At 38.2% G+C, this 16,666-nt stretch overlaps 1 protein-coding gene across 1 annotated transcript; it reads right to left on the bottom strand.

The window, feature by feature from the left end:
* Positions 1-793: 793 nt before the first annotated feature.
* serpinc1.S (serpin peptidase inhibitor, clade C (antithrombin), member 1 S homeolog) lies at positions 794-12,587 on the bottom strand. The gene is made up of 7 exons (XM_018260937.2): positions 12,458-12,587; positions 8,324-8,705; positions 7,206-7,421; positions 4,065-4,202; positions 2,220-2,616; positions 1,851-1,915; positions 794-1,235 (listed from the first exon to the last, which is right to left on the bottom strand). The coding sequence occupies exons 2-7, from the start codon at positions 8,702-8,704 to the stop codon at positions 1,044-1,046; spliced, it is 1,389 nt and encodes a 462-aa protein (XP_018116426.1). The 5' UTR covers position 8,705; positions 12,458-12,587; the 3' UTR covers positions 794-1,043.
* Between the last annotated feature and the right edge of the window lie 4,079 nt (positions 12,588-16,666).

The following is a 16,666-nucleotide window of genomic DNA, read 5'->3' as shown; positions in this document are numbered from 1 at the left end:
CCTTGCGACTATGGTTTTAATCTTTTGATAAATAAAGAAACAAATTTTTTAAACTCCGGTGTGCGCTGCTTACAACTGTGGATTTGAGAGATATATATATATATATAACAAACAAGGGAAAGTTGTGCTCACCACTAGTTTTTAAAACCATTAGGCGGGAGTGCAATGAGGCTGTGACCACAAAATACATATAGTCAAATACAAGATTCCTCTGCACTCAACCCATTATCAATATATTTAAGACAGAGACATTTTGTTCATACTGCTACTAAAAAATGCCTTACCCTCTAAACAACACAGGGATTGTTTGTCCATATATTGCAATATATTTAAGCTGGCCAACTACGTCAAAGTCATCCCATATCTGGCCAGCACAGGCCACATATCTCTGATTAGACTAAGCTAGAATTTGATTAGCCAGATCAGTAGGGACCCATATACATTATGATATTAGCAAAATTCCTGGTGAACTCAGGTGTCAGTGAGCTTCCTATTCACCCAACCATTTGCCTCCTTGACCATGTCTATAGCATGGCCATTCCAAATTTCTATGTGAGAACATAGAGAAAAGAACAGAATGACACATAGTATGTAAGGAGAAACAATTAAAAGAAAGTGAAAAGATAGGGGAAAAATGATTTGGAGTATGGGACTGTAGTGAGTGGTATCCTTGTGGGCCCTGACACTCCAGTCCTGCCGATATACTTAATTATTATACAACTCTGTTGAAGGTTGGCATGAATACAACAGTAACCAGTTTTTCTCAAAAAAGTGAATTCCACAAAGCCAAATGTCAGACTGCTGTGCTGGTTTATTTTTTTCTACAGTAATGCCATGACTTAAACCATTTTGTGTATGGTTCACAGAGGAATTATAACCCCCAAGAAAAGGCAGCTATCATCAAGCTTATCAGAAAATGTAAAATCAAATACTTGTTATATTTGGCATTATATGGCCATAGAGTGGGAACACATTACACACACTTTATTCAAATAGTTTAGGAAGTGTGTTTGAGTACTGTAGGTCTTCATCACATCAGTAGGTCAGGCTTGCTTGGTGCTATCAGCGCAGGGGTTAGCTACCCTCCCCATGAACAAAATGGCATTTATAGCAACTTCTCGGATAAAGACCAGGAAGGGCCTATTTGCTCTGAATATGATCCGGTTGAGGTTCAAGGAACGTCCTGTTAAAATCACGGCGGTGGATGCGGCTGCCTCAGTACCCTCCTCGTTGACCTATAGAAGAAAAGACAAGGCTTTCTGTAGGACCTGTGATCAGACTCAGTATCATTGTTTGATAGAATGTAGAAATACCATGTACAATAAACACTTTCATTTGCATTCTACATTCATTCCACTTAGTTTCCATGTCAGTAACCAGTATAAGCAAAACTTCCTTGATTTACTATATTTCTCTGGTTTTCCTTCAAACTTCCTGTTTTTTCCACCCCATTGTTTTTTCCTCGCTACACTGCCTTGTCGTGCAACAATGGGATGTACAGGCCTTCTGCATAGCAAGTCACTGGATCATTTATCAACACGAGGCAATTTTGACCCTGGGCAGTAAACCCAGACAATCAATCAAATGTTTGCATTAACTGTTCTACCTGCAGCTGGCTGAAAAAATGAAACGCTAGTTGGTTGCTTTGAGTTACCAGCAATTTGCAAATATGCCCAGTGTTGATAAACAGGCCCGACAGGTTCCACAGAAGAAGAAGAAGATCACATGATATTACTCGACATGCAATAACACACTTTGACCATGGTTATATTGTTCTACTCTATGTTAATCCTCTTCTGTTACTACTCCAATTATTAGAATTATTTATTAATAAAAATCAAATAGATTACCTCTAGAAATGCCTTATGGAAAGCATCTGACACATACAAGTCTGTCCTTCCTCCTGCAATGATTCCTGGGCAAGATAAAAGAAAGTGTTACAACGTCACATTTTAAAAGGTCCATAGGTTCTGGTACAAAATTTGACCCTTTTCAGCACCCAAAACACTTCATTGCCTTTATTTTTCATAATTGTTATTATTAATAATAAGATTAAATTGTGTTTTTTAAAAGGCCAACCCCTTAGCGGAGCTCCCACCCCATGCACCTTTTAAATTCATCCATTATAATTTTACTTTGAAGGGAATGAGAAGGGATAAATATATAAAGCAGTGGTCTTCTGGGATAGGAGAAAGTGAAAGTGCTATTCTACCACATACCTGGAAGCTTTGCTGAGTTTGGATCAAACAGATCTACCAATCCCATTTGCTGTAATTTCTCCTTGACGCTAAAGGAATCCTCCACTCGAAATCGAGGGAGATGAACAGATAACTGTAATTCTCGAGACTTTTGAAGCCAATTTCCAAGCTTGTCCAGTGATAGATTTTGCTCCACTATCTTTAGTGGAGTCTTTTGGGAAGGTAGCACCAGCACCATGGTAATGTCATCACCTTTATAAGGCAGCTCAAGGACCTGAACTCCATCATCTTTAAAGGAGCCATAGCGAAATGTACCCTCTTGATACATGGTTGCAACCGAGCAGGAGTTAGAACTTTTAACTGGGTAGAATTGTTCCATTTTCGTATTTTCTGAATTAAACTTGGATTTCCAAAGTCCCTGCAAGAACATATATATATATATATATATATATAAGTTTCAGAAAGTACCTGCACTTTAACCCTCTCAGTTCGTGGTGGGTGCCCGGTCAAGTGGTATTATGCAACTTGTCAAGATGGACCAGCACTCCAGTTTGTTCAATCAAACGTGAATATTTATTTGAATAGTCACTCTCGTGTCCAACGTTTCGGCCCACATCTGGGCCTTTATCAAGGATAAAGGCCCAGATGTGGGCCGAAACGTTGGACACGAGAGTGACTATTCAAATAAATATTCACGTTTGATTGAACAAACTGGAGTGCTGGTCCATCTTGACAAGTTATATATATATATATATATATATATATATATATATATATATATATATATATATATATATATATATATATATATATATATATATATATATAGTCAGATATTGATCTGAAAAATTATGATTGATTCTAAGTAAAAAAAAAAAGTACATTTTTCTAACAGTAATAAACATTTTTTAAAGGAAACTATGTTAAATCCACCCTGGTGCATTCAAACCCTGAGTTTTGTTCTGTGGGACAGTACCAGGGAAATTTCTAACCCAACTCCTCACAAGCATCTAACCTGGCTTAGACTTTGAGTTATACATAAAATAAATTGTTGAATTTAAAGGGCTTGGTAAAAGGGGACATATCACTGCTTCCTACATTCCATGTGCAATGATAAGTTAGCCCAATAAGCAACATTTTTACCGACCAGGATGGAAAATTACTGGCCACATGGCAATTCTACCTTAATGGAGATGGGACTGGGCTGATGTAAGGAGTGTGGGTGGGACTAGGATGGGAGGAGCTGTGATGTAGAAGGGGTGGAGTTGAGACATCCACCCATACAGATGTAGACTAGCTAGGGTTGCCACCTTTTGCAGAGTGGCAGACCTGGTGGGAGGCAGTCAGGGGGGTGGGCCCGATGATGTTGGGGCAGATCCAATGATGTCAGGGGCAGGTCTGATAATATGTCTATCGCTGATTGGCTGATCACTGCGCCATTCACTTTAATGCCCAGTCTGGATTTCCTAATTTGGAAATCCGAACAGGCAGTTTTCACCCGGACAGCCCTCCTGAAAACTGGACAGATGGCAACCCTAAAACTAGCAGAGGCATAACATTGTGGGCCTGTCCCCCCATATAGATGTTTAACTGCGACACACACATCTTAGGTCACCTGTAAGGATTTGCTTGTAGTCAGGCAATAGCTCTACTTCCTAAGCTTTTAAATAACATCGCTGGGAATGACAGGGGCAGGAACTTTCAGTTGGTATTTCATTTATTACTGCTCTTCTGAATTATCTTACCACAATACATTGTAGAGCAGGCACACCAGCTTTGTAGCTTAATAAGAGCTGCAACTGACTGAAGTGACATTTGATACAGTAACATATCTCAAAGGGTTTGTCCAGGCCCAGCAGTACTCACCTTAAAGTAGATGGCATTTATTAGCACCAATACTGTGTCAGAGGTGATGACGCCCTCAGGGATCACATCAGTTATTCGTTTTTCTGTTTTATTGGCTACCCAGTTATTAATTACTTCACGGGATAATTCAGGCTTATCCTACAGGGAATAACCAAAAAAGCATGAATCCAAAATTCATTAAACATAAGAAAAGGTGAAATTAAAAACATATAATTCTTTAGTTAGACTATTTTCTTGCAGTATCAAATTACACACACATATATATATATATATATATATATATATATATATATATATATATATATATATATATATATACACATATATATATACACATATATACTCACAATACTGGAGCACTCATGCAAAAAAACAGCTGCCTGGGTGCAGTATTCAAAGATTATGAAGACCAAAAATACTGTACAAAAACCGCACTCACAGGACTTTATACAGGTGCAAAAAAGATCTGTTTATTTTTTACGACGTTTCGGCTTCTCTTACTGAAGCCTTTCACCACTTGAAAAAGGCTTCAGTAAGAGAAGCCGAAATGTCGTAAAAAATAAACAGATCTTTTTTGCACCTGTATAAAGTCCTGTGAGTGCGGTTTTTGTACAGTATTTTTGGTCTATATATATATATATATATATATATATATATATATATATATATATAAATAAATAAAGTATATCCAACCTGGTGCACTCACAAAAGTCTAACACATTGCCTAGGTGCTGGTCAAAATAATCATTCAAAATATCAAAAACAAACCGCACTCCAAGGGCTTTTAAGTGAAAAAAAACTTGTATTTTATTTTCGACGTTTCGGCGCCATAACTCGGGCCATCCACAAAAAAACTTCCGCACACATAGGTCTTGATAGATAGGTTTAGGTATATCCAGTACTTTAGCAGTGTTACTGAAGAAAACACACATAGGAAATTCTATCATTATTTGTTGTTACGGATCCTTTAACACAATAAAAAAAATTCTTTTTCTAAAGCTTTTGTAACCGAGTAGACAAGGGTGCCCACCAGAAGTCACTGAATATATAATCTGCTTGAGCAAAATGAGCTATATTCAATAGTTTACTGGGCATTTATAGAATGTCTATAGAATATCAACATTTGCTATAAATATTGGTCATTTCAGAAACAAAACCGTAGTTAATAGAAACAAGCTGCTGTGTACCCATGGGGGCAGCCATATAGCATGTTATCTTGTACTGCTCCAAGTTCTACCTAAGGTCCTATACTCCAATGCTCTACTTCTTCTCCCTTACATCTCTCATTGTATGTCTGAGACACACATTGATTATTCTAGATGTGCCCTGGTTGGTTATAACACCTCTAATTGACTTTTAATGAGATCTGTACACATGCACATTTCTTACTTTACATAAATATTAATATAGACTGACCATATAGACTATATCTAGGAATCTAAGCAATTGAAATTAATGAATTGAATGAAATTAAAATTGATTTATATCAATCACCTGTTTGAGTTTATGGGTGTGGGTGTAATTTAATCTTTTCTTAATTATTAATTTTCTTAATCGGTTAATTTAGGTTTCAATTGTCCTAAGTCACTTTATTAGGAATTCGATAGTCTGAAAATACTGAATCAAATTTTGAGCACTTTATGCCTATAAGATTAATTTAATTTATTAAACCTACTTCTGCACTAGCACTTTACAAACCTAAGGGTTGTAATACCTAATCACTTTTTAGAAAGTTTTGTTTTGAATTTATGCCATACTTTGTTTAAATTAATATTTAAAAATGTTAGTTAATCCTAATATATTGGAAATCAATTAGCTTATTTAAATAAAAATATAATAGAATTAATTAAGGGGATATCTTTTTATCTTTAACTAACACAGATGCTTTCCTGACTTAGGTCAGTTTCCCTTTGGTTAATCACTCAATTGTACCTAGTGATAGATCCACCAAGTCATACATAAGGTGGCAAAATGAACTGTAAAATTTTGAGCGCAATATCTTTGTGAGCTGATCACATAACAGCCAGGTTTGTCTTGCACAATATTTGTTTTGTAGAAGGAAAGGTTAAGGCTAGGGCCAGATGATTGTAGATCTAGGCCTGTGGAGAAACACAGGCTGAGAATCCATTCCCTACTGTATATCTACCTGCACCCGGAAGCATTGTCTCCACTTAGGTGCAGGCAGACTTCTTTGCTAAAACATGTAATTTTGCACTGACAAGAAGAAAAGAAGGGAAGCAGTAAGGCAGCGGATTTTTGCCTGCAGAGAATCCACAATTGTCTGGCCATAACCTAAAAACTCAGGCAGGAAGTAATGTCACACCAATATGGCAGCTGATATCCTAAATAAACAGAAAGCTTCTAGAGCTGTTTACTTGGGTATGGTAAAGCATTCTACAGAATAAATATAGCATTGTACCTTGCACTATAGGCAATAGACTGCCTCGGTAGCTTTCCTTCTTTAAGGACAGAAAGCTGGTGACAGTGACAAAAGGGGATGGGTTACCATGCTATTGGGGGCAAAGCAAGGAGCAGATGGCATCATAGGTGGCGGGGCAATCGCACCACCGCAGCAAGAAGATCAGGGAAGGAAAAAGGTACAATTGGGGCATGTTGAGGGGTTAGGCGGACGGCCAGGGGCCAGATTTAAAGTGATACTGATGCTAAAAAACGACTTTTTAAAACTTGAATGTATATTAAAAGTTACCTATAGGTCATGCTGATTGTTTTTTTGCGAAGAGTTTTGTTTTTGTAAGTAATTGTTAGTTGAATTTCCTAAACCTGACTGTCCAATCTCAGGCTGTCAGTTAACGTTTCTACTTTTAATGGACTCCTGCTGCACGAATATTGCAGATAGGCAAAAGCATTGGGCAAATACTTTATGGCAAAATTATAAGAAGCATGCAAAGTCAATTTTATGATAGATGTAAAAAAAGGTTACATTTCTGGTGTCAGTATCTCTTTAAGGATATTACAGATTTACCAGAACTTACATTGCCGGTGAATTTGTAATACCAGCCCTGGCCTTGGTGGGTGTTTTACCGGCTATGCTGGTAAAATACTGATGGGGTGGCAACCCTAACAGATAGAAAAGGTAGGTAGATATATGGGTTAATACTGTAGGTAGACTGACAGACTTACCTTAAAATTTACGGGCCACAATTTAGCCCCATAAACTATCTCACTGATATCTTGATAGGTTTCATTAAAGGTCAGAGACTTTTCACCGAAGAGGCGGTTGACAGATACCAGTTCGGATGACTTGTTTGCTTTTCTGAAAAGCCGGCAGTTGAGCTTTGCAAAGAAGTAGTGTATTTTATCAGAAGTCCTCTCTGAAATAGTGTCAAAGCGGAATACCTTCAGCGGAGGGCAGAACAGTGAAAAATTAGATAAATGTATAACATTTTCTCCAAACACTTAGGAACAATACATAAAATGCTCTATAATCAATCAAAACGATGAATAAGCATTGCAGATAAACCCGACATGTGGTCCTTGCATTGGTCTATCAGAGGGGTCTCTTGCACAACTCTTCTCAGCCTCTATGAGAGTTTGTTCAGCAAAGGTCTTCCTGTATACCATGGGATGATATACAGTATAAAGTCATCTTTGAAGCCTTGGTTGCTCACTACCTGATCTCACTTTCTTTTGTAGCTAGTTTCACCCTAACCTTTGTGATCCTACCGTCACAGAGTGTGGGGCTACAAACACAGATCCTCAATCATACCATCTTTCTACTTGCTGACAAGAATTACAAGAATTACATCCCCAGTGACTTATTATGCCCGGCAGGCTCCATCAATAATTCATATACAGGGTATTTAAAAACAAAGGGACTGTAAAGTTCAGCAGAACTACATAGACTCTCCATCTATGTCAGTGATGTTATACTTTTTCCATGGAGAGGGACAATTTTTTCTTATATCACGTTTGCAATTATTATTTCATTCAAAGGAAATTAGCCCTTGAGCAGACCGGGGCAATACAATCCCTTGAATGGTGATGTCTGGCCCCTGGTCTAGGACATAATCTGTTCCTGGTCATTACACTATAGAATAAAATCTATTGATATAGAATAAAATCTATTGATACACGACAGTGGTAAAAGATCATTGTACCCTGTGTTAAGATTTAAACCATTCATAGCAACTTCACCCTAAAACAAATATCATAACAGGTTTAATTGGAGACAGAATACAGCAGAGGTGTCTCTTAGGTTCTTTAATATTTTTATCCTGTTTGTTGTCTCCCCGACCCACCTCCATAAGTTGCTTAAGCGTGTCATTGCAGGCACCCAGTTTTGCCATTGTAAAGGCTTGAGAGATGCTCAGGGGTGACATAAAGATGTTTTCAGTGTTTTGCTTGGAGTCAGACAGATTTTTATAGAAAGCAATGGCAAATTTAGCATTGGCCTGTGAGAGCTCATATACACGAGGGTTAGTAGAATCAGGAACCTTCTGTTCTTGCGGCGCAGGTTCTTTCTCCTTTTCCTCTGCTTCAACCACCTCCAGAGGTTTCCGGTAGACACACATGGGAGTCAGAGGTATATCTTTAGGCTTTGCCAGGCATATGTCAGCATGCTGTGGCTGGAGGTATGCTGAGCCCAGGAGGCTGAGAAGCAACAATGAAAGCAAATACATCCTAGAGCAAAAAGGCAGGAGAATAAATACACTTTAATGCATCAAGTTGCATTCAACAATATTTCCTTTGTCAGACACAAGCTAAAAATAGCCGTGGATTTCATTGTATACATTTTTTCATATGGCAAGTCAAAAAGCATTAACTGTATATAAATGTATCATTCATTTTCCCTTATATAGACAATGGGGAATGAGTACATTTAGGAAACAGTGTACATATTATAGCTTTGCATATCTTCTCTAAATGGCACTTTGTCTGAGTGACACAATTAGGCAGGTCATCTGTAAACTGGCATGTGCCTTGTAAAGTCTGTTGGCTTCATTAGGCATAATGTGCCAACAGAACAAATGAGGAGTATGTTAGGACCATTCACATAAGGTTGTACAGAGGCCATTAAATAATTATTATTTCTAATGAGCCAATGTATTCCACAGCTCTGTACAATCTAAGAGTGCATACATCAAACATGCAGATTACCTAGAAATACTGATACAAGAAGCAGAGGGCCATGTTCATTAGAGATTACAGTTTGGTAGATTATTGCTAGGGAAACAAATACAACCTTTATTAAGCCTTCCTTGTTCTTTTACTGCTTAAAGGAAAACTATACCCCTAAAATGAATACTTAAGCACCAGAGTATATCAAATTAAATGGCATATTAAAGAATCTTACCAAACTGGATATATATTTAAGTAAATATTGCCCTTTTACATCTCTTGCCTTGAATCACCAATTCGTGATGGTTTGTGTGCTGCCTCAGAGATCACCTGACCAGAAATTAGGGATGCCCCGAATCCACTATTTTGGATTCGGCTGAACCCCCAAATCCTTCACGAAAGATTCCGCTGAATACCGAACCCGAACCCTAATTTGCATTTGCAAATTATGGGTGGGAAGGAGGAAACATTTTTACTTTCTTGTTTTCTGACAAAAAGTCACGCAATTTCCCTTCCCGCCCCTAACTTGCATATGCAAATTAAGATTCCGATTCGGTTCGGCTGGGCAGAAGGATTCGGCCGAATCCCGAACCGAATTCTGGATTCGGTGCATCCCTACCAGAAATACTACAACTCTAACTGTAACAGGAACAAGTGTTGAAGCAAAAGACAGAACTCTGTTAATTGGCTCATGTGACCTAACATGTATGGTTTGTTTGTCTGCACCGTGAATCCTAGGACCCCAGGGGGGCGGCCCTTATTTTTTAAAATGGCAATTTTCTATTTAGGAATACCCAATGGCACATACTACTAAAAGGTATATTATTGTGAAAATGGTTTATTTACATGAAGCAGGGTTTTACATATGAGCTGTTTTATGTAATATATATTTAGAGACCTACATTGTTGGGGGGGGGGTATAGCTTCCCTTTAAAAACCATTCTCCTTTTCTGGATATGTCTGACTGACTGCTTCAGTGATATGGTAGGATTTTCTAATGAGAAATATACAATGATATCATCAGAAAACATGATCCAAAGCCAGTACAACCATAGAGGAAAAAAAGAAAATTACCACTGGCCTGGATAGCTAAGGTGACAATATGTATGAATGAGCTATAAATATATATACACATACATATATAGTTCCATTGGATGTCAGTTTACCAGTTACTGTATGTGTAGTAGCTGTTGTGTCTAAGCCACAATTAACTGGTTAGTCTATAGCAGGGCTGTCCAACTGGTGTCCAACTGACCTCCCCGTGTGTGGCCTGCCACATGAAAGTCTGCCTGCTGTGTCTGCTTACAATGTGTAGCCTTTAAATAGTAACACTACTGGCCCCTGCATTATTTAAACCTCAATTTATATTGTAATCCCCTGTATTGTTCACACCTGAGACCCAGACAGAAACTGCCCACATTGTTCACCTTCACCCATACAAACTGCTGGAGAGTCACCGGCATTGTGTCACTGTATATAGTACATCTTAGAGTGGCCCTGATAGGATTCCCTGTCTCCTGCACTATGCTCCATGTGTGCCATACTTTGTCCTACTCTGCCCGCCCCATGCTCCGTGGGTGTGCCATATTCTGTTTGTGTGTGCCATACTCTGCCTGTAGTACATTAGCCGGGTATTTGTTCTGGGGGTTTGTTTGCATTTGAAAATTATTGTTAGGGGCTCCTAAGGTTTTTAATCATATGCTCGTGGGGGGGGGGTGTTGTGTTATCCACAATGTGGGATAACACATTCACTTCTTTTCAGGGGCTCAAAAGTAATCGAGCAAATTAAAAAAAAAAACTGCATCTGAGTAGTTTCATTTAAAATTCATTGTGGTAATGTACAGAACCAAAATTAGAAAAAAAGTTGTCTGTCCAAATATTTATGGACCTAACTGTAGATGTTTGGGGGTAGTTTTGGTAGGTGTAGTTTATGCAGTACCACTTAGTCCCGATGTCTCTTGTTATTTGTTTTTTTTTTTTGTTTTTTTTTTTTAACAGATATGGACACACTTTGCACACTAAGGCACAATTCATACACCCCATCTGGACTTTTTACCTCTACTCACTTATTTCATATGGACTTAATGTTACGGTTGATACTTACGGTTGACTAAGTCAGACAATGTACAGTTTACATACTAATTATATCAAGGACTAATTGGACACTTGATTATTAGGGGGTGGAGTTGGTGTGTTTAAAAGGTTGTGTTTCTGTTGCTGCTACACTTGAGAAAGAGCACCAAGGGGCCCGTAACATGTTGTGTCTGACAGTCTGCAATTTACACATATACCTCTGTATGTATTTACTGGTTTCTTGTGTTATAGGACAAATCCTTAGCAGGCCTTCGGAAATTCTCAGAGCTGATCACTTCTCCAGTGTGGTTATGGTATGTGGAGAGAATAACTAAGTAAACTGCAAATGTCTGTTACTTCCTCTCATATGCCATAAACTGCATAGTTGTCTTTTTTTTTTTTATTAACGGAAATATTCAGCGGTTACAATCACAATTAATATGGCAGCAACTTTAAATAAACTGTAATTATAGCCTTTAGTTATTTTATTGCACGTATGAAAACAAGAAACCGGTACATAAAAATCAGAAAAACAGGAGTTATTTCAGACAGAAACATTGAAAAAACATTAAAAAATAGGTTTATGTAGCAATAGCACAAGATCATAAACAATGTAACATCATATTTATACTAATATGGTTCAATAAAGCCTTCGCCAATTACTTTAGATTTTTTTTTTTTAAATTCAAAAACATTCAAGACTAAAATGTAGACCCTTAAAGTAGTCCCCATGGGAGGCCCAGACTGGCAATCTGTAGATTCTAGCAAATACCAGAGCGGCTGCTGTAAGAGGTCATAAACACTCACTATTTATTTGGCTGGTGGGGGGCTGTTTGGGCATCTGTATAGTTAAAATACCCTATTTTGAATCTCAGTCTGGGCATGGGGAGGTCCATCCATTGGCTGGCTCATAACAAAATTAGAGTGTATGTCATTCTGCCATAGTTCCAAAAATATGTAGGACAGCCAAGGAGTGTTTGCTCCCAATATCCCCCTAACTAACCTTCAAGCTGGGCCTTCAGGTGTACCTAGAAAAGCAAATAAGCATTCTCCACAAAGTGCTCCTAAACTAACCTTCAGCCTAGACCACCCCCTACCACTGCTCCAGGCCATGCCAGGGAGCTCAATCCCACTGTCACAAGTTGAAGATTTTACATGAAATATTTAATATTGGCTCATAAACCTATTGCCCAGCCCCTCTAATTGAGGGAAAATGAACCTCTAATTTCCCATGTTCTCACCTGCTCCTGAGCCTGTGCTTCAGTGATCCTTGCTGAGCCAGGAGAGAGGAGAAAATCTTTGCAATATTTGAGCAGTTCTGCTACTGAACAATTGGTCAGAAAGCACAAGGACACAGGGAAAGGTGGATGACCAGCCTGTTAAACAGTTGTGTTTTATCACTTTGATTGGATTCCCTGGAGTGATTTTCTTTTAACCAATGCAGTACCAAGGGTTCCTACAACACAATTCTAAAGGAATGCAATGGTTAAACAAAATACAAAACAACATTTTTTATAGATAAGGCTTACATGATTTGTGCTGTGTAGATTCAGAGCCACAGTAAAAAAAAAGATGCCTATGTTGAACCCACAAAGCAAAATGAAATCAAAATTAGTGCTACAGAACGGATAAACATTTTAGGCATGGCCATATCTAGGTGGTTAGGCTTAGAGGTTTGTCTTAAAGGAGCAGTACTGGAAAGATATTAGGGATGAACTGAATTAATCCACTTTGTTTGGGATTCGACCAAACAATGAATCTTCCATTAAGGATTTGGCCAAATTCCAAACGGCATCCAAGTCCTAATTTGAATGAGTGGAATTGAATGCTACAAGTAGATCTTTGACTGATTTTGCCTCCCAGGGCATGGGACAAACTGAACCAATCTGATCTTTTGGCCCACTAGATGGCTATCAATTCATACAATGGCACTTAAGGTCCCCATAGACGCAAAGATTTCTCTTGCCGAACGAACGATTTTAGCAAAGTTCGACCAATCCTTCGAAATTATCGAGCGGTTAGTGGGATTCGAACGATCGAACATCTTACGATTTTTCAGCAGACATCTGTCAGGAAATTGATCAGCCAGGTTCGGTCGCGGTGTCGGTCCCAGTGCAAAATATCTATGTTTGTAGGGCCAAGCAGGCAGCTCCCCTTTGTTTTCCTGGCAAATTGGTATTTTTAGTTGATGGTCAATTTGTACGATCGTTCCGAAATCGTACCTGGTCTCATGATAATGATCGGATCTTTTAAAAATCTCAACATCTATGGCCAGTTTTACACTAGTGAGCTCATTGAACCTGCTTGATATCAGATCTCTGGTCATAGTTGGGCAGGTTTTCTCTTTTATTCCATTATCGCCCTTAAGATTAAATAACCAGTCACAATGAATACACCTGCAACTTTAATAGCAATGTTAAAAAACAAAAAAAAAACAAAAGGAGGGTGTTCTAATTTGCTAGACAATCACCAGCAATTATAATCACTTATTTTCTATCCTAGGCTTGGGCTTCTCTTTCACTGAAATATAGCCTGGGGTAATATTCTAGCTAGTGCCTGGCTGCCATATTCTTCTTATCCCTGTGATCTTTGCTGCAGCCCTGGGCTATGCACATGCTCAGTAGAGCAACATTTCTGCCTTTCTTGTCTAATTTCCAATGTAATGTGTGCACAAGTGTATAAATGACAGTGCGGCAAGCACTAGAATATTAACCTGGGCTTTTTACAGTGAATGAATGTGCATAACAAATTGGCATCCCTTAGTATCTGTAAAAATAGTTATTACTGCCTTGGGCTGTGTATTTTGACTTAGAAACCTAACTGCTTTTCCTTCGCTGCGGTAAACAGCAGTTATAACAGCAGCTCAGGTAACAACAGTCACCTCCTATTTCTTAAGCATAATAGGTAAATTAAACTCAAATTCATTTTCTGCCACTGAGGTCAGGATATCAGCAGAGTTCAAAGAATTGCCTGGCTAGACCTATGCATAAATAGCAGATTATCCTATTTACAACACTCTGTGTAAGAGGTTCTACGGTTTAATAGACCCATGTGAGAACCATCACATGTATCACATGGTTTATCCATACATTTCTCTATGACTGTAATGTCCAATTATAGCTTTCAGTATAGATTTTTTTTTATTTTGGAACAACTTTCCTTTTTACTGTAAAATGTTTTCAGTATAGGATTACCTGTCTATTTACAGGCATATGATATGAGAATGATGGCAGATATAGAACAGGTACATCAGATCACACCAAGTCTTTGGCATTTCTGTTGGATCACGCATTGGGCCATATTTGCAGTATGAGTAGGCAATGCTTGCCACAAGTACGAATAAACCAGTATGGGCAGAGATACACACTCAGATTCGGTGAGATTAGTCGCCCAGCGATAAATCTCTTCTTCGGAACGACTAATCTCTCCGAACTGCCTCCCGCCAGCTAGAATGTAAATCGCCGGCAGGATGTCAATCGGTGCGCTTCGTTTTCCGAAGTCGCCTCACGAGGAAACTTTGGAAAACAAATCGCTCCAAGTGCCATTCCATTTACATTCTAGCCGGCAGGAGGCAGTTTAGCGAGATTAGTCACCTCGAAGAAGAGGCGATTTATCGTCGGGCAACTAAAGCTGGCCATAGATGTTGAGATTTTTAAAAGATCCGATCGTCATTGTGAGACCACGATTATCTCGGAACGATCGTACGAATTGACCATCAACTAAAAAGACCAATTTGTCAGGAAAACAAAGGATAGCTGCCTGCTTGGCCCTGCAAACATAGATAGATTGCACTGGGACCGACAAAGGATTTTTTTTAACCTGGCCGATCAATTTTCTGACAGATGTCGGCCGAAAAATCTTAAGACGTTTGATCGGTCGAATCCCGCTAATCGCACGTTAATTTCGGAAGATTGGTCGGACTTAGCTAAAATTGGACGTTCGGCAAGAGAAATCTTTGTGCCTATGGGGACCTTAAATATCCCGGAATCTGAGCGTCTCTGCCCTAAATGACTTTCTGCCAGTAGGCTTGGTTAGAATAAATAATATTGTTTCTTTGTCAGTGAATGATTATCTAGTCCCATGGACACAGACTTACAGAGCAAATAAACACATTTGGTTATTCAGTAATTTGGAGATAAAGGATCACATACTTTTCTCTGTATAACTGCATTTCCCTTTTCTAACAGATACCAATCAAGGCACACTTCCTTCCAAAAAAAGGTTTTCTACTACAAATACTTTGAACATATGTATTGTCTGCTCATATTATAACATTAAGGGGCAGTTTTGTCAAAATACAAGCTTGAGAGAAAAAAAAAAAGCCAAAAAAAAAACGCAGACAAAACTTGTGTGAATTTTTTTTCCCTTGAATGCTATCTTAAGAGAAAAATTTCACAATATTCCTGCATTTGTTTTTTTGCTTGCCAGAGAGAATCTCATTGTCCCATTTATTTTGAACAAGGCTTAAACAGATACTAACACCAGAAAATCTTTTTTATATATCTATCATAACATTGTCTTAAAATGATATTTATACTTTTGCTATAAATGTATTTGCCTGATGCTTTTACATTACCTTTCTTACCACCCTGTTCATCTTTGATGGAGCTGCCATATTTGTGCAGCAGGAGTCCATTAGCATTAGAAACTCTGACAGGTTAAGAAGGGACAGTCAGGTTGGCAAAACAGTCAGGTTTTGGAACTTCAAGTAACAATTACAAAAGCAGAACTATCAGCAAAAAATGATCAACATGACCTATGGGTAACTTTTAATGAAAATTAATATTTTGAAAAGAAACATTTTAGTGTTAGTATCACTTCAAAATCTCAATTGTTGAGAAACAAAAGTAAATAAATAGAAGTTAGAGAGTATTCCCATGGATTTCTATACAATTTTGAAAGCTTTTACTTGCAGAGTTTTTTTTCTGGCGACTGTTCTCATTTTTTTTTCCTTGAGGTTTCAGAAAAAACTTGAGCGTTCCCCCCCCCCCCGTCTGTGTGTTTTCTCCACTTTTTGACAAATCTGTCCCTTTGTGTAGATTTTTCTGCGTTCCCCATTTTCCTAGCATTATATCCTTTCTCTAGCACTCTCTTTTACAAGGTGGGATTACACCTTGTCAGTGACACACACAAGGTCTGGGCTACATATTGCCCCCAAACAGAAAATAATGACTACACATCATGGAACTACAGGGCTGATTATTAAATAACGAATTACCGATCAAAATAATTATTTTGATGCTAATTGCACTAGTTTCTAGACTGCCATGTAATGAGAATTTGATTTTAATTAATAATTTTATTATGCAGGTATGGGACCTGTTATCTAGAATGCTCGGGACCTGGGGGTTTTTCCAGATAACCAATCTTTCCATAATTTGGATCTTCATATCTTAAGTCTACTAGAAAATCATGTTAACATTAAATACATCCAATAGGTTGGTTTTGCC

This window comes from Xenopus laevis, chromosome 4S, assembly GCF_017654675.1.
Source record: "Xenopus laevis strain J_2021 chromosome 4S, Xenopus_laevis_v10.1, whole genome shotgun sequence".
NCBI lineage: Eukaryota > Metazoa > Chordata > Amphibia > Anura > Pipidae > Xenopus > Xenopus laevis.
This window is presented reverse-complemented; position numbering and strand designations above follow the sequence as displayed.

Bases quoted from the DNA above. Each gene is read 5' to 3' on its own strand.
- serpinc1.S (XM_018260937.2), bottom strand. From the start codon at position 8,704: ATGTATTTGCTTTCATTGTTGCTTCTCAGCCTCCTGGGCTCAGCATAC. The intron at 7,422-8,323 runs GTGGGTCGGGGA...CCTCCGCTGAAG, and splicing joins CGCTTAAGCAACTTATGGAG to GTATTCCGCTTTGACACTAT. The intron at 1,916-2,219 runs GTATGTGGTAGA...TATCTTGCCCAG, and splicing joins AAACTCAGCAAAGCTTCCAG to GAATCATTGCAGGAGGAAGG.